Below are 20,568 nucleotides of genomic sequence, written 5' to 3'. Positions count from 1 at the left end.
AAATCTCAAACAGGTTCGCAGCTTTGGAAAACTGAGGTGGTTGTTAATAAAGCTTGGGAGATTATTAGAGAGAATATAAAAATTTCTGCCAAAGAGAGTCTAGGTTATTATGAACCGAAGAAGCATAAGCCATGGTTAGATGAAGGATGCTCAGAATTATTAGATCAAAAAAAGCAGGCCAAATTTCAATGGTTACAGGATCCAAGCGAGTGAAATGGGGGTAATCTGAACACTATAAGACATGAAAACAGCAGGCATTTCAAGAACAAAAAGAGGGAATATCTTAAAGAAAAAATTTATGAGCTTGCAATGAACAGTGAGAACAAGAACATTAGAGACCTTTATAGAGGAATAAATGACTTTAAGAGGGGTTACCAGCCTAGAAGTAACTTAGAGAAGGATGAGAATGGTGATCTGCTTGCAGATTCACACAACATTTTGAATAGGTGGAGGAACTACTTCTCTCAGTTATTGAATGTACATAGGGTCAGTGATGTTAGGCAGACAGAAATCGATACAGCTGAACCGTTAATACCTGATCCTAGCCCTTGCGAGGTTGAAAATGCTATTGCAAAATTGAAACGGTATAAATCGGCAGGTAGTGATCAAATTCCGGCAGAACTTTTTCAAGCAGGAGGCGAAATATTACGTTCTAAGATCCACAATCTAATTACTTCTATTTGGCATAAGGAAAAATTGCCTGATCAGTGGAAGGAGTCTATTATTGTACCAGTTCACAAGAAGGGTGATAAAACTGGCTGTAGTAATTATCGGGGGATATCACTGTTATCAACTTCATACAAAGTTTATCCAATATTCTTCTTTCAAGGTTAAGTCCATTTATAGATGAAATTATTGGGGTTCATCAGTGTGGGTTTCGACGTAAGAGATCAACTACAGATCAGGTCGTCAGATATTGGAGAGAAAATGGGAGTACGACGAGACAGTACATCAGCTATTTGGAGACTTCAAGGAAGCCTACGTTTCAGTTAGGAGGGAAGTACTGTACATTATTCTAATAGAGTTTGGGATACCCATGAAACTAGTTAGGTTGATTAAAATGTGTTTAAACGAAACGTATAGTAAAGTCCGTGTAGGTAAACATTTGTCTGATAAATTTCCTATCCAGAATGGTCTAAAACAAGGAGATGCTTTATCGCCACTCCTTTTCAACTTTGCCTTAGAATATGCAATTAGGAAGGTCCAGGGAAACCAGGTGGGACTGAAATTAAACGGGACACATCAGCTGTTGGCCTATGCTGATGATGTGAATCTACTGGGTGATAATGTAGATACCATAAAGAAAAACACACAAACTTTAATTGACGCAAGTAAAGAGGTTGGTCTAGAAGTAAACACAGAGAAAACTAAGTATATGTTACTGTCTCGTCACCAAAATGCAGGGCAAAATCATGACATAAAGATAGGAAACAGATGTTTTGAAAATGTGGCACAGTTCAGATATTTGGGAACAACGATAACAGATCGAAACCTGATTCAGGAGGAAATTAAGAGGCGATTGAACTCGGGTAATGCTTGCTACCATTCAGTCCAGAACCTTTTGTCTTCTCGTCTGTTGTCCAAAAACATAAAAATTAGAATATACAAAACTATAATTTTGCCTGTGGTTCTGTATGGGTGTGAAACTTGGTCTCTGACATTAAGGGAGGAACATAGACTGAGGGTGTTTGAGAACAGGGTGTTGAGGAGAATATTTGGACCGAAGAGGGATGAAGTGACAGGAGGTTGGAGAAAACTGCATAATGAGGAGCTTCATAACTTGTACTCTTCTCCAAGTATAATTAGAATGATCAAGTCAAGGAGGATGAGGTGGGCAGGTCATGTAGGGGGGAGACGAGGAATACGTATAGGAAATTGGTGGGAAAGGCAGAAGGAAAGAGACCACAGGGAAGACTAAGGTGTAGGTGGGTGGACAATATTAGAACGGATCTTAGAGAGATAGAATGGGATGGTATGGATTGGATAGATCTGGCTCAGGATAGGGACCAGTGGAGGGCTCTTGTGAACACGGTGATGAACCTTCGGGTTCCATAAAATGCTGGGAAATTCTTGAGTAGCTGCAGAATTGGCGGCTTCTCCAGAAGGGCTCAGCTCCATGAGTAAGTAAGACATCGTCACTAAATAAACAAACCAACGTCCTCGGTTTCTGGTTGTAAAAATGTCACTTGCATTTCAATGGATTTTCTATACTCTTGACAGGCGAGACGTAATATAAGTGTGTACCGTGCAATATTATCGTGTTTTATCCACCTTTCCAGTACTTTATCTTATCACGTCCTTCCTATGAGAGTCGTACTCTACAAATACATACGCTACTGTGCACTGGGGTGTTGAGGTTGTACTTGGCCACTGCAATAGCAGACTTGACACGTCAACGCCACAATTTCAATATGATCTGAAGGAGAATCGACACATAGTGACTGAGCTATTCGTCTGTATCTTCGGAACAAAAGATTAATTCCATAGTACTTACAGGTAATTTCAGAATTAGAATATATGATATTTATCTTGAGATACGATGGGAAGATATGGATTGAATTGATCTGGCTCAGGATAAGGGCCAATGGAAGGCTCTTGTGTACAAGGTAATAAGCCTTTGGGTTCAATAAAATTATAGGAAATTCTTGAGTAGCTACACAACTGGCAGCTTCTCAAGAAGGGCTCAGCTCCATGAGTGAGTGGCATTTATCTTACGGCTTTCTTCTACTGCAACGCAAGCCACGGGCTATGGACTGGATGGCTGGGGGAAGGATTAGAGGGATACTCCTTGCCCCTACCGGGAATCTAACCCTGACACTCCAGCCCGTCTCTATACCGACTGAGCTATCAATGAGTTTTATCTTCATTTTGAAGCACACTCACATTTCAGTCACGCTGTATGTAAAATCGACGAATGTTCAGTTTCCGAATAAATGGATGGGTAGGGAAATGCCAATTTCTTAGCCTTCCCGTTCACCTGACCTCGTGGCTCGACATCTGCGGCGGAGGAAATGTCGCTACCAAAGTTTGAATTACATCTCATAAGCACCTCTCAAGATCCTGATGTATTGAGGCCGCTCCATAGCTCAAGCGGTTAGTCGCTGGCTTCCCACCGCGTCGGCCCGGGTTCGATCCCGGGTCTGGTCAAGTGGGATTTGTGGTGAACAAAGTGGCGCTGGGGCAGGTTTTCTCCGAGTATTCCGGTTTCCCTAGCCAATCTTTATTCCACCAAATTCTCCATCATCATAATTACCCGGGGCAGGGGTTACGATAGGAAAATCAGTGGCCGCCGTGCCGAGTGGACCCAGTTGGACTCCACCCCCCCCCAATAAGAGAAGATTCTGATCTTGTTTGATGTTTTTTTGAGTTCGTTCGCAATCGAGTAGAATATTACGGTGACGCCTTCCTTAAGCCCATTAACCCACTAAGTTTATGATACATTTATGAGAGCTGCAGGGTAAATCCCTTATGAGGTCCAACATTATTTACAGCTCCGCCATTACATGCTGTGCAATGTCCTATTTTCTGTTTGGATACTTATTTACGTAAAAGAGAATCTATATTTGAAATTCAAACATTTATTTAATGCGATAAGACAGAACAACAACAAGGATTACTACTTAGAACAAGTCTGTGTGTTCGCGGGCGCGCGCTTTCCTTCCACATGCCATTACAACAAAGTTTCAGGGGTCCATATTTGAAAACAACAGCGCTGTTCCCACCTATTCTACTGCACGGCCATTGTGACGTCATTATTTTTGGAAAGAAATTAAAATTAAAAGAATCGGAGTTGTCTCAGATGTAAAGTTCTTTGTTTCTACCGATTAAGACCCGTGGCCTGTTCAAATTAGGAACTTCTAGCAGTATGAATGCATTTGGCATACGGTGAACTCCTTGGGTGGGGTACCGGCCCAAAATGATGTCACCCTTAAAAATGTTTTAGACAAAGCTTACATTCTATCAGTTATAAGTAAGTAAATGTATCCCTGTAACAGGCCGTGGAGGCCCATAGGTTTCTGATATGTTGAGGTTCCCACATTTTCTAAACAGTCGGCTCATAGATGGCGGCAAGATTTTCAGCCTTACGCGCCAGCTGCCCTTTACCCCAAAGAATATTACAAGAATGCTCCTGGTACACATTTCTCTTAGAGGCTGAGTCGACCCCAGAGCCATGGTGCGACTGGAAGGATTAGATCAATTGAAAAAAAATCCAATGACCTCATCGGGACTTGAACCCGCGACCTTCCGGCTTGTAGCATAGTATCTCAACCAACTACGCTACCACGTATAATCACATTAAAAGTTTTTCATCGGTCTTCATGTTGCTGTCTTCCAACTCCTTAAATACGACCTTAATAAAAACAGTATACGGTTAAGTTCTCCCCGTGTTTAATTGCGTAAGCAGCACGCCATGAACGCATACGGGGGAAGCAGATGTACACCTTCACAATTCTTGATCTCGGTACCAGATAGAGGTTAGTAGTAAGCTTCACGTCCCAGTCGCCTTACCCCCAGGGAAAGAACCCCCGATGCCCATCGGCGGGAGGCTGGGTGGGCTCCAGGGCCGGTCTGGACGACGTGGAGAAAAGAACCAACATAATCAGCAAGACATAACAATATCTCTTTATATTCTATTTCCCCCATAATTATCTTATGGCCGATCCTAGTGACAAGAACTCTGTTCGCCCGCTCAAATACTGGGATCATGGGTTCGAATCTCACTCGAGGTATGGATGTCTGTGTGCGTTTATTCTGTGTTTGTGCTCTCCTGTTTGTAGATAGTGCCCTTACGACGGGCTGATACCCCGTCCAAGGAGTCCTACCGACTGTATTGGATTAAGAAACTGAAAAAAAGGCCAAGGCCTAACAAAGGGCTGTAGAGCCATAGAGATATAATTATCTTATGTCTGACTGGCCCCTGTTTCAGATACGGAAACAAGATGGAATGAAAGTCACATGTCAATTAATGTGCCAGAAATACTGACCCACGTTTTTCTTTAGATTAAAGTATTTGTGTGGCAACCGGCCACACAAATACAAAACCTGCTCGGCCCTTGTGTTGCACTGTGTCATGGCGGCGGCGCGAGCTCTCGCAAGGGGAGGCATCAGCAGCGAAACATGATTGGCGCTGACTGGTTTAGCTGTCATCGCTAACTGACCAGGAAGTTGTTATGACCCAATTTCAAGGCAGGTCTAGTACCCCAGTATTCACCCAGAAACACTGGGTAAAACCACGAAAAATATTAGTCGGGATGCAAACCAAACGCGCTACTGGTTCTTCTAATCTTACGTCAGTTACCAACGACGCACCTCATTCTGGACAATACCAGGACTGAAATTTGAAAGTGGCCACGGTCAAATGAGGTTCATTTAATATTCATTTTATTTCGTAATTTATAAATAATATTGTCACGTGTATGAGTGACTATAGACGGGGTTTGGATTGGTAACTGGATTTACTGAAGTCTTACAGAAAGTAACTACAAGTAACTACAGCGCTATCGCTAATTCACACGCTCAGTTCACTACATCATCATCATCATCATCATCATCATCATCATCATCAGTAATCTGTCAGACGACAGGTCCACAGTCTCTTCCAAAACAATTCCTCCACTTAATGCGATCTAGAGCTTTCTCCTTGAAATGATAGTATCCTCTTCTGTCCCCAAGGTCATCCAGCATCTTCTTACGTCTTCTTCCTCGTCTTCTGGTCACTTCTATCCACCCCTCTATCTTTCCTTCAATAACTTCTTTTAGAAGGCAGTTTCTGCGTAAAACCATGACCAATCCAATTAGCCTTCCGTTTTCTTATTTCGTGTAGGATATTCCTCTGCTCACTGACTCTAATTAACACTTCTTCATTTCTCACATAATTGGTCCAACTGATCTTCTCCATCCTTCTCCAACACCACATTTCGAAACTTTCCAGATGTTTCTGATCTACTGCCCTAAGTGTCCATGTTTCAGCCCCATACAGAGCTATGCTCCAAATGTAGCATTTCACTAGTTTCTTCCTCAAATTTAAGTCCAATTTGCTGGTAAAAAGATTCTTCTTCTTGCTAAATGCAGCTTTTGCCATAGCAATCCTGGATTTAATTTCACTAGTACACCTTCCATTAACTGTTAACAAGCTACTATTTAAAACATTTCACATTCTCCAGTTGTTTTTGGTCTTTCTTTATTGTGACTGGGGGTGGTTGTCTCGAAAGTTTCATTACTTTTGTTTTATCCACATTCATTTCCATGCCATAGCACCTTCCAATTTCAATTAGTCTATCAATCATGCCCTGTAGCACAGTTTCTTCCTTAGCCATTAACACAAGGTCATCTGCATATTTCACAGTTTGCAGCTCACTACAGCACGCACTAAATCTCCTCAGTCTGCTGTGTCTTCACCGGGCGTTGTCTGGCAACGGCTTCAGACGCCATATATGCCTCAGCTTCTGTGTTCAAGTTCAAAACTATAGATTTGTCCTGCTTGTAACACCTCGGCACGGCCCGCATAGAAAACACCGTTTCCAGCAATTCTATTGTCGCGTCACGCAGCTGTCACATGGACCGCGTTGAGAACACCACTTCCCAGTTAGTCCATTGCTGCGTGTTAGGAATCTGTTGCTTAGTAGCGGGCGTTGTTTACAGTCATTACTTAGCAAAGGGCCTACATGCTATAACAGTATTTACTTTTTATCATTCCCATGTTCACTTGAGAATTTCGTAACCTGTACCCTTCGCCAAATAAAACAGAATGATCAAGTCAAGAAGGACGAGATGGGCTAGCCATTTTGCACGCATGGGGGAGAACAGGTATGCATATAGGTTTTCGGTGGGAAAATTAGAAGGAAAAACAGCACTAGGAAGACCTAGAGGTAGGTGGGAGGATAATATTAAGATGTAAAAGTAAATCTGTCCCTGTGCTTAACGAATTAAGCACTGCGCCATGAAGGCATATTGGGGAGTGAGTGTATAGATCCACATTTTCTTGACGTCGGCACTAGTTGGAGGTGAGGGGTCAGCTTCACGCCCCGGCCACTTTACCCCCGGGGAAAGGGATCCCGGTACCCTTCGGATAGGAGGCTGGGTGAACCCCAGAGCCGATCTGGATAACGCGGAAGAGAGAAAATTCTTTACTCTACCAGGACTCGAATTCCGACCCCTCAGTCATCCAGCCCGTAGTAGCAAGTCGTTATCCCGACTGCACTGTCCCGATCTTGGAGATGGGATGGTATGGACCGAATTGATCTAGCTCAGGATAGGGACTAGTGGAGGGCTCTTGTGAACACGGTAATGAACCTTCGAGTTCTATGAAATATTTGGAACCTTATGTTTAATTTATCATACGTTTCCGTTGACCTTTGTTTCATTCGGGGCACGAGGTAGCGTAGTTGGTTGAGGCATTACACTACAAGGAGGCAGGTCGCGGGTTGGTATCCCGATGAGGTCAATGGATTTTTCAATTGACTTAATCCTTCCAGCCGCACTATGGCCCTGGGGTCAACTCAGCCTCTAATAGAAATGAGTACCAGGAATTTTCCTGGGGTGTTAAGGGCGGTCGGCGTGTAAAGCTGACAACCTTACGGCCATATGTGAGCCAATTGTCCAAAGAAAATGTGGGAGTCTCGACTTCTCGCAACCCTATGGGCTTCCACGGCCTATTACAAGGAGAGCATTTTGTTTCATTCACAATAATATCCTGTCTGGCGATTAGCCCTCCGTGTTACTGATCACTTTTAACTTTCCCATTGCATTTAGCTGCCACAAGAGCTTAAGGGCTTATGCAGGGTACTGTACGTCATGCACACCCCCTCTGGCAAAAATTAGTTACACACTCTTTAATTTTATGAACAGTGAGCGTGTTTCCCTTGAATCATCATTAATTAATCTAATTTCATGCTAAATAATTTCTACAATTGGTATATCGCGTTTAAATTATTTTAACGGTAACCTGCTACTGCCGTCGGATTTCAGCACACGACCTGAGAAATTCCAGCACTTGCTAGTATATATTGCTCCTGACAATGATGGATGTTTTCTGCGTTGTTGGGTGCAACTGCGCATGTCAGACCCTCGTGCAGACCTTGGTCACACAAAAACATATTTATACTACTTACACTTCCCTTTGTTTGGTTCGGCGGTTACAAAACTTATTTCTAAGGGAAACAAAATCTTGAGGGAGCCAGGACAGCTCAGTGACTAAGCTACGGACAGGACTGAGGAACTGGTGTTAGATCTCAGGTAAGGGAAAGTGGCTTTTCTTTTTTACACAGCCAAGCCAACCTCCTATACAATGAGTACAGGGGGTCGTACCCCATGGTAAAGTGATCATTCACCTTCATCTAGTGCCGAGATAAGGAATGTATGGAGCTTGACTCCTACTCCTCCATACGGCCTAATGACGTGGTATTTATAGGAACATCTTGACAGTTTCGTGATAAAGTTAAGTATATAATTTTTCATACTATGTTAAGTTTTGTCAGATATGGTCCTAACCTTAAATTTTCGCACAGTCGCCATATTTGTTAATGTTAACATATAAATATTCAACACAAAATTCTAGGCACATTTAATATATGTGTCTCCATACAAAACTTCGCATGCCTAACACCAAACAGATTATAATTATCACTGCGAAAGACAAATTTCGCGTGGCCGCCATGTTGTTCTATATTCTTACAAATTACATACACGTCATGTGTGAAAAGAAGACTGCACATTAAGTTGAAGCCGTTTTCGTCTTTCTTTTCTTTCCCCACTTCTACGAATAAATAATACGAATTATCCTTGTACCAGATCACCACAAATAAACGGTAAAATTTTAGAACTCCGAGGCGTACTGAACCAAACAAAACCAACAATTTTTAAGTCGCCGTAAAATTCATATATGTAAGCCTGTCTTCTGACGCGACTCTGAATCTAAGTGTTTTATTTATTCTTAGTTTATTTAATGAAACTTCAAATATATCATATTTTTCAGTATTTAATGATATGATGATTAGTAAATTATGAACAGAGAAGGGTGTAGGATTAAGGCCAAATATGAGGCCGGCAGGATGATGAAAAACCATAAAAATCTGTCCGGAAAGCATGTCTCTGGTCCGAGACACGAAATCGGTCCGTCCATATCCCGAATATATCAACCTGTAGACCACAAAGTTGGGTGAGAATCAACGAAATTGAAGAAAATGAGGTTTTGTTTTCTTTACTCACCCAATTCGGCATAACATAATGCCCCTATCATGGATAGAAGGCCGGATAGGACCCACACGATAAGGCCAAGTCCTATGGAGCCCGAACTCTTCAGAACACCTTTCGGAGACACAAATATACCAGCTCCAATAATTATACCAACAATAATAGCAACACCATCCAAAAGTCCTAGTTCCTTCTTTAGCTTAATGTCACTGTTTGGCCGTAATGTCTCCTTCCCTGAGGCTAACAGCTTGTTTTTCTTGATAGACATTGTCACTCAGTTGTCGTGGATTGTGTCTGATGCACTTCTACGGCAGTTTCATCATCTTTCCAGCTGTTCCTTTTTGGCGCGACTTCGATGACGTATTTAAATTATATGATTCTATTGGTAAGCACAAGTTCCACCTCCTTTCATTGATCACATGTATAAACAAACACCAGTTTCACAGAGTTTTATACAACTTTCAGGCTCCGTAATAACGTACACGGAATTTTAACTGAAATACTTGTTCTAAATAATTACGTAACGTGGCGCCTTGTTCACACTAACACGTGGTCTTCGTTTCCTGCAAGGCGAACAATTCGTGGCAGTGAGCACTACACATGCTTATCTCTGCATTGTTCCACGTGGTAGGGCAAGACGCGAAGTTTCTAGCTGTGCAACAGCCAGGCGACGTAGAGCTGGCTCCAAGTCTAGTCAGCAAGTTCCCCTTTCCCTCACCTCTCCAAGCACCACATCCCCCCCCCATTCAAAGACCCTCCCGACCTCGTGGGGTGTCGAGTTCTACAGCACTCAGCTACAATTTACAACTGTATTGTATACATAGCCGATGTTTCCTGAGATTCGGGTCAATATATTTCTGAAACAAGTGGGTGCAACACAAGTTTTTTTTGTTCTTCTTATTCTTCCGTTTTTCCTTTCTTCCTATTTCTTGCCGTATTTCTTTGTGCTCCTCTTTTTCCCTTTTTCTTCATATCCATCCTCAGTGTAAGTGCATACATTTAATGTGTCAGAACTACAAATAATTAGCATATTTCGTTAAAGTTGTTCCTGTGCTTAACTAATTAAGCTCTACGCCATGAAGGCGTTAGGGGGAGTGGTTGTGTAGATCCACATTTTCTTGACCTCGGCACTAGCTGGAGGTGAGTGGTCAGACTCACGCCGCCGGTCGCTTTATCCCTGGAGAAAGATCCCTCGTACACATTGGATAGGAGATCAGGTGGACCATAGAACCGGTCTGGACGACGTGGATAAGAGGAAATTTTTTACCCTACCGGGACTCGAACTCCTACCCCTCGGTCGTTCAGCCCGTAGCCAGTCGCTATATCAACCGAACTATCCCGGTCCCATGTAGCTCACAGTATATATAGCGTCGACTTGTGTGATGACTAGTGAGTAATGCATTTGATAATGTAAGGAAGGAACCAGACTTGGTCTAATTTAAAATATCTCGGAATTTGCCTGGAGGAACACTTATACGTGTCATCAGTCTGGGCAGTAAGTGTCCCAGCTGAGTTTCGAATCAGGCACGTCCTGAATACAAATCAGTAGCTTACAGACTCAGTCAGCTCCTTTTGTACAAAGTATGTATAACAAGAATCGGTAATTGTTCTAAAGGAAATGTCTGTCATTTCTGGAGAGACAGAGAAACCACGAACTTCCGAAAACAAACGATCGAACTAGGGACATGTCGAATCTAGGGAAGAATTAATAACAATTGAACCAGGCTCTGTGAAAGAGCCAGGGTAGCTCAGTCGGTATAGCGACTGGCTACGGGCTGGACGGCTGAGGGTACGGAGTTCGGGTCCCAGTAGGGTCAAGAATTTTCTCTTCTGCGCGTCGTCCAGATCGGCTCTGGGGTTACCCAGCCTCCTATCCAATGGGTACCGGGGACTCTTTCCCGGGGGTAAAGCGGCTGAGGCGTGAGTCTGACCACTCACATCCAACTAGTGCCGAGGTCTAGAAAATATGAATCTATACATGCACTCCCCCATGCGCCTTCGTGGCGTAGTGCTTAATTAGTTAAGCACAGGGACAATTTTACCTTTACCAGGCTCTGTGGTGATACAACGCATCATAAAAAATATGCAATTATATTAGAAACACGAAAAACCAGTGTGTTGTTACTTATCTTCAGGCCGTTTTCAGAACTTCGCCTGTCTCCTTCACAGCCCTGGACACCCCACCCACTAAGCTAGGGCGACGGGACAAGGGACATCCGCCTACACCCTGATAATAGTGGATGACATACAACAGGTGGGATAGTTCGGTTGGTATAGCGACGTGCGAAGGGCTGGACGGTCGAGGTTCAGTTTCCAGGAGAGGCAAGATATTTGTCTCGTCCAGACTGGATCTGGGGCCAACCCAGCCTCCCATCCAATGGGTAGCGGGGGTCATTTTCCCCAGAGGTAAAGTGGCCGGAGCGTGAAACAGGCCACTCACTTATGTCTAGTGTCGAGGTCAATAATGGTGAAGCTATACCTCCTTTCCCACACAAGACTTCATGGCGGGGACCTCGATTAATTATACACAGAGACAACTTTCATTATTCATTCATCAGTAATCTGTCAAGGCGACAGGTCCACAGTCTCTTCCAAAATAATTCCTCCACTTGATGCGATCTAGAGCTTTCTCCTTCAAATGAAAATATCCTCCTCTGTCCCCAAGGTTATCCAGCATCTTCTTACGTCTTGTTCCGCGTCTTCTGGTCACTTCTATCCGCCCTTCTATCTTTCCTTCAATAACTTCTTTTAGAAGGCAGTTACCGCGTAAGATATGACCAATCCAATTAGCCTTCCGTTTTCTTATTTCGTGTAGGATATTCCTCTGCTCACTGACTCTAAATAACACTACTTTACCTTTCTTTAATGACCTACAGCTTAAAGGGAGATTCGAATTAAGGAGAAGTCTGGTATCCTTCAAGTTAGAAACTTTTGGCTGTGTCAGCAGCGGAAGAATTGGAATGCATGGGCATGGAACCGGCTGGACTCGAAACTCAGATCTTCTGGATTCAAAACACGTCTTTCAGCTAGTTCCCGAAAAGATGTTCCTGTAATTAATTAAGTACCACACTATAAAGACGTATGGGAGTACGGAGGTATAGCTCCACCATTATTGATCTAGGCACTAGATTGTGGTGAATGGTCGGGGAAACATTCCCCTGCACCCATCTGACAGGACGCTGAGTGGGCTCCAGAGCCGGTCTGGACACTGAGGAGTAGATAACAGCCTCATGATTTTGCAGTCAATAGAACCTCGATTTCTCGGTCGGCCAGCCTGTATCCTAGTCATTAGACCGACTGAGCTATCCCGGCTCCTCCTATCTCACCAATTGAATCACAGAAGTACTTACCGGTTGGTGCAGTAACTTATTATAGTCAAATAAACAAAAAAAAAACTCCGTGGTTTTAGTCCGCAAGCGAACTATACCGACCGAGCAACCGCCCCTTATCGGCGAAGTTAGTGCCAATTTTAGTCGATGGATGGTGTCGCGTGAATAGCGCAATGAATCCCCGCGGCCGTTAATCTTGGTTTTCTATACCGGAGCCGCTATTTCCTTGAAATAGCTCCTCAATTATCCTCACGAGGCTGAGTGGACCCCGTTCCAGACCCACTATTTCTCAGAAAATCTGGTAGCGCCGGGAATCTAACCCGGACCTCTGGATCCGTAGCCAGGAACTCCAACCAATAGAAAACGGTCGGTTACAAAAAAATATAAGGCATATTATTTATAACGAGTTAAAACAAATCGGTGGGTCAGTGCTTCGAAAAATATTCTCAAGTACCGGCCACGTTACCGGCTATCTTGAAAGAGGATTTCGTGGTTTTTCTCAGACTCTTAAGCAGACAGCCAGGATAAAAGCCACGACTCCCTCCTTTGAAATCCTTATGTACTCATAATTCATGATCATTCTTTAGTCACATTTGATGCTATATAAGCTATTAATCAGATTCGGTATCGTTAAATAAGCTACGACACAGCCAGCCTAAAAATACAAAGCCATAAGCAGGGCCCGGATTTTGATGACGTGTCATCTTTTTTTCCTTGTATCCTATGTGATGCTCTTAAATATACAAATCTCGGATATGAGCTGCTGATTACAGAAATGTAGATTTTATAGGTAATTTTTTGTCATTTTTTTGACATTTTTAGGTTTAAGGTCATTTTCTCATTTTGGCGTAATTTTTTGGTAAATTTTTGGACTTTTAAGGGTACTTCTTGTCATTTTTGGCCATTTTAGGGAATTTTTCTTCATATGTTTTCTGAAATGTGAATAATATGGAAGCAAAGTGTTTTTTCTCTTTCTCCTAAGCCCTCTCTACAAAGGCCATAGTATACAATAATAGGTTGTAATCCTGGCCCGCCCTTTCCGTTCGTTTCACGGAAGTGCTGACAATACATATCATAAAACAGGGTAAGGCGATGACTACTCACACTGCGTCTCTTTGTACAAAGCAATTTGCGTAGTTACACATATTTCCAGTCGGAATCTCTTGCTTCATATGGCACTGTTGTTCAATAAAACTCCTTCTGTCTTCAGTTCCTCGCCCTTGACCGTACAGATAATGATACAGTTGACGAAAGGTTCTCGGTGAGAAAAGTTCAGTTCAATTCTGTGTTGCGCTAGAGTGATTAATTTTATCACGATGCCAAAAGCAAAGCCAACTAAATCGTGTCATTTAAAGCAATTTGTAGCTGAGTTTGGAGATGATATATTTTCAACTGACGGTGACATTTTATACTGCAAGATGTGTGACACAAAAGTAGAGGCAGAAGAAAGATTCACGGTACAACAACATATCGGCCGCGACAACCTTATACGAGCAGTGCAAATTTCGAACGAAAAGAAAGCTGTGCAATGGTTACTGCAGCAGTGTTCATCTGGAGGTAGAAATAAGTCATCGGTTTTTTTTTTTTTTCAGAGATCTGTGTGATGCTCTGGCGTCCGCAAATATTCCGTTTTGGGCTCTGAACAATGGAAAACTGAAAAACTTTCTGGAAGTAAACTGTGGTCGTTCCATCCCGCATGAATCCTCACTCAGGAAAAACTACCTTTCCCAGTGCTACAACAGTATCCTGGAAATGACTGGGAATAAAGTGCAGGGGAAGATTTTCGTTTCTATTGATGAGACCTGCGATACGGAGGCTCGCTACGTGGCAAACGTCATCATTGGAACCTTGGAAATTGTTGGACCATGTGAAGTGTTTCTGCTTACGAGTGAGGTGCTAGAATCCGTCAATCATTCCACAATTTGTAAACTCTTCGACAGGTTGATGTTTCTACTGTGGCCAGAGGGTATACGACACGACGACGTCTTGCTTTTTGTGACCGATGCAGCCCCATATATTGTAAGAGCAGGCAAGTCAATAGTCGTTTTATACGAAATTGGTGCACGTTACTTGCCTAGCTCATGCACTGCATAGAGTGACGGAGGAAGTGAGATCAAAATTTCCTCAAGTGGATGCTCTCGTGTCGAGGACAAAGAAGATTTTCGTCAAGGCTCTAGCTCGTAAAATGCAGTTTAAGTCTGCGGCTCCTAGTGTTCCACTGCCCCCTGAACCCGTCATTACAAGGTGGGGAACGTGGATTGATGCTGCAATTTACCATTGCGACATTTTCAGGTAGTTAGTAACACTGTAGGCTCAATGAAGACGGAGGATGCGAGGGCAATTGAAGCTGCTCAGGAACAGTTCTCGTGCAGCGAAATGGAAGGACAGCTGGCCTTCATAAAGGCAAATTTCAGTTCCTTGACAGAAGGAATCCAATGCTTGCAGGAGAAAGGAGCAGCGCTAGAAGATTCGCTCGCTCTGGTGAAGAAAATAGCCAGTGATTTGGAGAAAGTATCAGGGGACTTTAGTAAAACGGTGTCAAGAAAAATGAAAAGTGTTCTGGATAAAAACTCAGGTTATGAAACATTATGCAGCATTTCTCGAATTCTGTCAGGAGAGTCCTTCAGCGCTTTCATTATTGAAGAACTTACTGCTAGTGATTTGGTACACTTCAAGTACGCTCCCATTGTCTGCAGATGTGGAAGGGAGTTTCTCCAAGTACAAGAATGAGCTGTCGGACAATAGGCGCTCTCCCACTTTCGAGAATCTCCGCATGTTGACTGTCATCTATTGCAAGCCTGAATGAGGTGAGACTTAAATGTTGGAATATATACCGTATATGTACATTTGATAAGCGTTCTAACACGATAGAAAAAATCGTATTAAAACATTTAGCTTCAAATTCAATCAATATCGCTTAATTCTCAACATAAAAACGAGGACGAACTTAAAAGAGTAAAGATGAGTTCAGTGTTAATAAAGATTAAAAATACATTTTAAAATAATTAGTAGATATTCTGACATATTACAGTTTTGGTTCATATTTTAGGTAATTTTTCTGGATTTTTTCGGCCATTTTATAGGTCATTTTTAAAATATTTTCAGGTCATCAAAATCCGGGCCCTGGTCATAAGGAATCAGAGGCTTTACGCCGATATATTGCGGCAACTTCTTCGACATTCCTGTATAGTTTGATATCTAAACGAAATGCCACAGGGGCTTTGTTCTTTTCCGAGATCAATTCAGTTACGTTGAAATACGATGTTCGGTTGAAATGAGGTTCTCAGTAATTTTGATTTATGGTCAAAGCAGTGGTGTGTTTCCAAGTGTGGCGGTTGGTCCTTTGTCATGGACTGTTACACCGAGTGCTATAAGACTTGTGTACCTCTGCGATCTAAAGAGGCCAGACAAAAAACACTCCGAAAGAGACAGAGGTAAAAGTAAAGTTGTCCCGGTGCTTAATTAAGCACCACTCTATGAAGACGTGTGGGGGAGCAGAGATATAGATTGACCATTTTTGTCCTCAGCACTAGACGGGAGTGAATGGTCAGCTTCACGCCCCGGCCGCTTTACTCCTGTGGAAACAGCACCTGGTTCCCATTGGCTAGGAGGTTGAGTGGACCCCAGAGCCGGTCTGGAAGCTATGGAGTAGCGAAAAATCTCTTGTTCCTGCCGGGAATCAAACCCAGGCCGACAGGGTAATTTGTAAATGACGGCGGATTATGAAGAGAAGATAAAACCCTGCGAGCTAAAATAAAATTAAATCTGTTGAAAAAGTGCGCATGTCCAATGACTGAACTTCCGATATGTTGCGTTCTTCACCCAACCCAGATATGGGGAACTTCTTCACTGCAAGGTATCAAATTTATGTCAGCAATTGCTGGTAACAAGAGGTGACAAATGTCCCTGTTTGTCTTAAAATTGCAATTAAATATATACCGAAAGCGTTTTCAAAACTGCCTCTGTGGCCTAGTGGTCAGAGTTCCTGGCTACAGATCTAGAGGTCCAAGTTTGAGTCCCGGTGCTACCAGATTTTCTGAGAAGTAGTGGGTCTGGAACGGGGTCCACTCAGCTTCGTGAGGATATCTGAGAAGCTACTTGAATGAAAAAGTAGCGGCTCCGGTTTAGAAAACCGAAATTAACGGCCGTGGGGATTCGTTGCGCTGACCACATGACACCCTTTATCAGCTGAAGTTGGCACTAACTTCGCAGATAATCGATGGTCGCTCGGTCGGTATATTTCGCTTGCGGACTAAAGCCACGGAGTTTGTTTTGAAAGCGTTTTCAAGGCCCCAAGACTGCTCTCAACAAGTGTACCAGGTGAGGCCAGATACAAGGGCATGGTGCGACACAGCAACAATATGGGCCTCAATGTGTTGGAATGAAAGGCAGAATAAGTTGTCTAAATTTGTGCACCATTAGACAGTTCCTTCTCGCGAGTCATCAGGTTTCCGCGGAACTTTCAGAAACACTGGTCTGTGGCCATAGTACTGTAATGATAAATAATAAATTTCAGTATAGTTTATTTTAAGGAAAACCCGGACAAAGAACGGGTCATTTCATTAGTTATCATTTTTTTTTTCCTTTCCAAAATTTCCTCGTAGAATACAGTGAGAAGAAAAGTGGAATATTTTACTTCCCTGGTTAAGAAAGGTAAAGTTGTCCTTAAAGAGTATGGGGGAGTGAATGTATAGAGCCACACTTTCTTGACCACGGCAATAGTTGGAGGTCAGTGGTCAGCTTCGCGCCCTGGCCGTTTTCCCCCTGGAGAAAGAGCCTCCGGTACTCATTAAATAGGAAACTGGATGGGCCCCAGAGCAGGTCTCAATAATGTGGAGAACGGAAAATTCTTGACCTTTTTTTATTGCTAGTGGGGAGTGGGACTAAGTCCCTTGTATTGCAGCCACTTCTGGCCTATTGTACCAGGCCCAGATGATAGGTGAGGGTGATTGTGGAGCAATTGGTGGAATGAAGATTGGCAGGGGAAACTGAAGTACTTGGAGAAAACCTGCCCCAGCGTCACTTTGTCCATCACAAATCCAACTTGACCAGACCCGGGCTACCGCGGTGGAAGCCAGCGACTAACCACTTGAACTATGGAGCGTCCAATTCTTGACGTTACCCGGACTCGAACTCTTGGTTGTCCAGCCCATGGCCAGTCACTATACCGACTACGCTATCCCTGCTCCGACTTCCTTGGTAGGTGAAGTAAAAGGTAAGACAAAAAGGGTAATTTTTTGTGTGCTTAATTAACTAAGCATCATGCCATATAAGATGTACGTGGGAGTGGAGGTACAGCTTCATAATTCTTGACTTCTGCATTACACAGAGGTCAGTAGCTTGCTTCACACCCTTGCCTCTTTAACCCGAGTGAAAGAGCCTCAGGTAGCAAGTGAGGTTGGGTCGATGTCAGAGCTGGTCTGGACACTGTCAAGTAGAAAAAAAAAACTCTAGTCTCTGTCAGGATATGAACCCAGGCCATCGAGCCTGTAGCCTGTCACTGTAATAAATAAAAGAGTAAATTTGTATCTGCTTAAATGGGCACCATGACATGAAGACATACGAGGGATGTGAAATATAACTCCACGCATGCTTAACCTTTGAATTAGATTAAGGCGAGCGGTTGGTAAACTTCCTGTCCTGCCCACTTTGCAATAGGATAAGAGGCTGGATGGGCTTGGTGACAGTCTGAACTCTGTGGAGAAGAGAGAAATCTCTTGCCCCAGCCAACGATTCAACATCCATTCTTTGGCTGTCTAGCACATAGACCGGTCATGATACCAACTGATATAGTCAATGTACCAATGCTCAAAGCAAAGTACGTAATTCACAACAAAAATGAAATATCAAGAACATCCTGAGTTGTAAAATATCCCTACATAGTTTTCTGTGGCTCTTCTTAGGATTTCACACAAATGCCAGAATATAAAATGAAATGTAATTCATATTTATACAATAAATATATTTACAAATTATTTATTTATTTCAAATAGTACATATATTTAATTAATAAAATAAGAACACACAACTTCTCATATGAAACTGAGCTTTCAATACAATAACATTGATGTTTCAATTGACTTCTCACACAAGATCTTTATTAGTATGGTTGTTTCACCTGTCTGGGGCTTTGACAGAAAATATTCTAGCAGTGCTGTCATCAGAAGAAGTGAGCAGAGTGCTGCAGTCCCTGTTAGAGAAAAAACAGTGATTAATATGCCACGGCCTCAAATATATTCATTTAGTCAACTTTCCAAAGATATAGTTGAAACCTGATTACTCGTATGTATCTATATCCTTAGATATATATGGAATAATAAAATGGATCTTAAGACAATACAGTGTTAGGGCACTGAGTGGTTTGACTTGGTTCAGGAGAGAAATGGAAGAAATAAGAAATGCACACAATTTCAGTCACAAAATTTGAAGAGATCAAACTACAGAATCTATAAAGCAGATGGAATAACATTAAAATGGATCTTAAGACAATACAATGTGAGGGCATTCAGTGGTTTGACTTGGTTTAGGAGAGGATCCAGTGGAACTGATCTGTAAACACAGCAATGAAAATGTTGGTTCCACAGAAGGCAGGGAACTTCTTGAGTGACTGAAGGACTGTCACCTTCTCAAGGACTTGGCTTCATGGAGTTCACTGGTTCAGTTACCTGAAATTCCTTTAACACTACTAAATATTCATTTACTTTAAGCCTCTGACACACCAAAAGGAAAGGTCCCGTCACACTTCACCTAAGCATCGATTAATAAATGGCCAGGATGTAACAAATTTAAATGACATGGAAAATGGTAACGCTTGCCTTTCTAGGCATTCGGTATAATCAGATTAGAGTGGACATACGCAGATAATGAAATATCCAGGATACAGTGTGAATGCCCGAACAGCTCGTTCTGCAAGGTGCCACTTCTAGCATCATACAGTCGAACAGTCCCATCCAAGCCAGCAGTATAGAAATGGGGGCTGTTCTTAATCCAGAGTAGCTTAGTGATGCCTGAGTCTTGCTTCAGTGTGTGACGAACAGTCTTTAAGAAAATAAAGAGCAACAGATGGGCATTATCCACATCAAAGCAACCAAGAATGTTATATACTTTTACATAATAATTCATACATTGCAACACACCATACACCAGCATCAAAAGAATATACATTTACAAACATGTCAAACTGCAACCAAACAGGGAACACACAACACGAGACACAATATACACTGAGAGTAACAGGAACGACTCCCATAGTGGTGGAACTATGCGCAGTATTAGAATTGGGACAGATAAGATAAATAATCTTAAGAAGTTTTTAGTATATAAATATTTATTATAATTGACGAACATTTTTAAATACTTTTTAAATTTTACAATGACATAATGGCAAGCAATGAAATAGATTAACGTAAATGGAGCAACTGATGATGGCACTATAGTGCCGAAACATGTTGTGAAATAACAAGTGAAATTGAGTGCACTAAAAGATGGACACTGCATACATATTGTCGCGTATCGGGCATATATCGCGACAAATAAGTTCACGCCGTATTTTATATAGCGAATTTTATTTCACATGTCAACAATATATAAACAATATACAACATGTCACAATATATAAAAAAAGGAAAAATTATTTCCGACTTTGTGCAGAGATAGGTGCTGTGTAACTGGCAGTGAAATAGGTTTATATCCTGTCAATACAACATTATCTGTCATCCACAGTCCTGTCACTTCTAGCTTAACAGCATCTGAATGAATCAGAATGAAGATGAAAACAAACTGAAGTTGTCCGGTGTGTTTCTAATGGGGTGAATTAGGTGGGTAACTGCCATCAGAAGTTTCAAACACATTGATTAAATAATTATGATACACTTCTGGTGACAAAGGATGAAACATTATACATTTTGTGCTGGGGTTGTTCACGCTAATGGATGTAGTTCAGAAGAATATTTTTTTCTTAGGCGCTACAGCCCCAATTTGGGCCTTGGCCTACCTCCATGAAACTCTTCATTTCACTTTGGTTTTCTAGATCTTAGATAGTCGGTAG

The 20,568-nt window shown here is 42.3% G+C and overlaps 2 protein-coding genes across 3 annotated transcripts in view; both read right to left on the bottom strand.

The window, feature by feature from the left end:
* LOC111866607 (Y+L amino acid transporter 2) overlaps positions 1-9,875 on the bottom strand; it is a 29,893-nt gene extending 20,018 nt beyond the window's left edge. Inside the window, exon 1 of the mRNA XM_023855728.1 lies at positions 9,208-9,875. Coding sequence (XP_023711496.1) covers positions 9,208-9,460 — 253 coding nt within the window. The 5' untranslated portion in view covers positions 9,461-9,875. The remainder of the gene's footprint in view (positions 1-9,207) is intronic.
* Positions 9,876-18,497: 8,622 nt separating this feature from the next.
* LOC111866606 (angio-associated migratory cell protein) overlaps positions 18,498-20,568 on the bottom strand; it is an 11,281-nt gene continuing 9,210 nt past the window's right edge. The window contains exons 7-8 of one of the 2 annotated variants that reach the window (XM_023855727.2): positions 19,378-19,559; positions 18,498-18,711 (exon numbers count right to left, since the gene is read on the bottom strand). In XM_023855727.2, coding sequence (XP_023711495.1) covers positions 18,636-18,711; positions 19,378-19,559 — 258 coding nt within the window. In that variant the 3' untranslated portion in view covers positions 18,498-18,635. The remainder of the gene's footprint in view (positions 18,712-19,377; positions 19,560-20,568) is intronic. The other variant, XM_023855726.2, reaches the window with a different exon arrangement.

The sequence above is a fragment of the Cryptotermes secundus genome, unplaced genomic scaffold (genome assembly GCF_002891405.2).
Source record: "Cryptotermes secundus unplaced genomic scaffold, Csec_1.0 scaffold704, whole genome shotgun sequence".
Classification (NCBI taxonomy): domain Eukaryota; kingdom Metazoa; phylum Arthropoda; class Insecta; order Blattodea; family Kalotermitidae; genus Cryptotermes; species Cryptotermes secundus.
The sequence above is the reverse complement of the archived record's forward strand: the minus strand, read 5'-3'. Positions and strand labels throughout refer to the sequence as shown.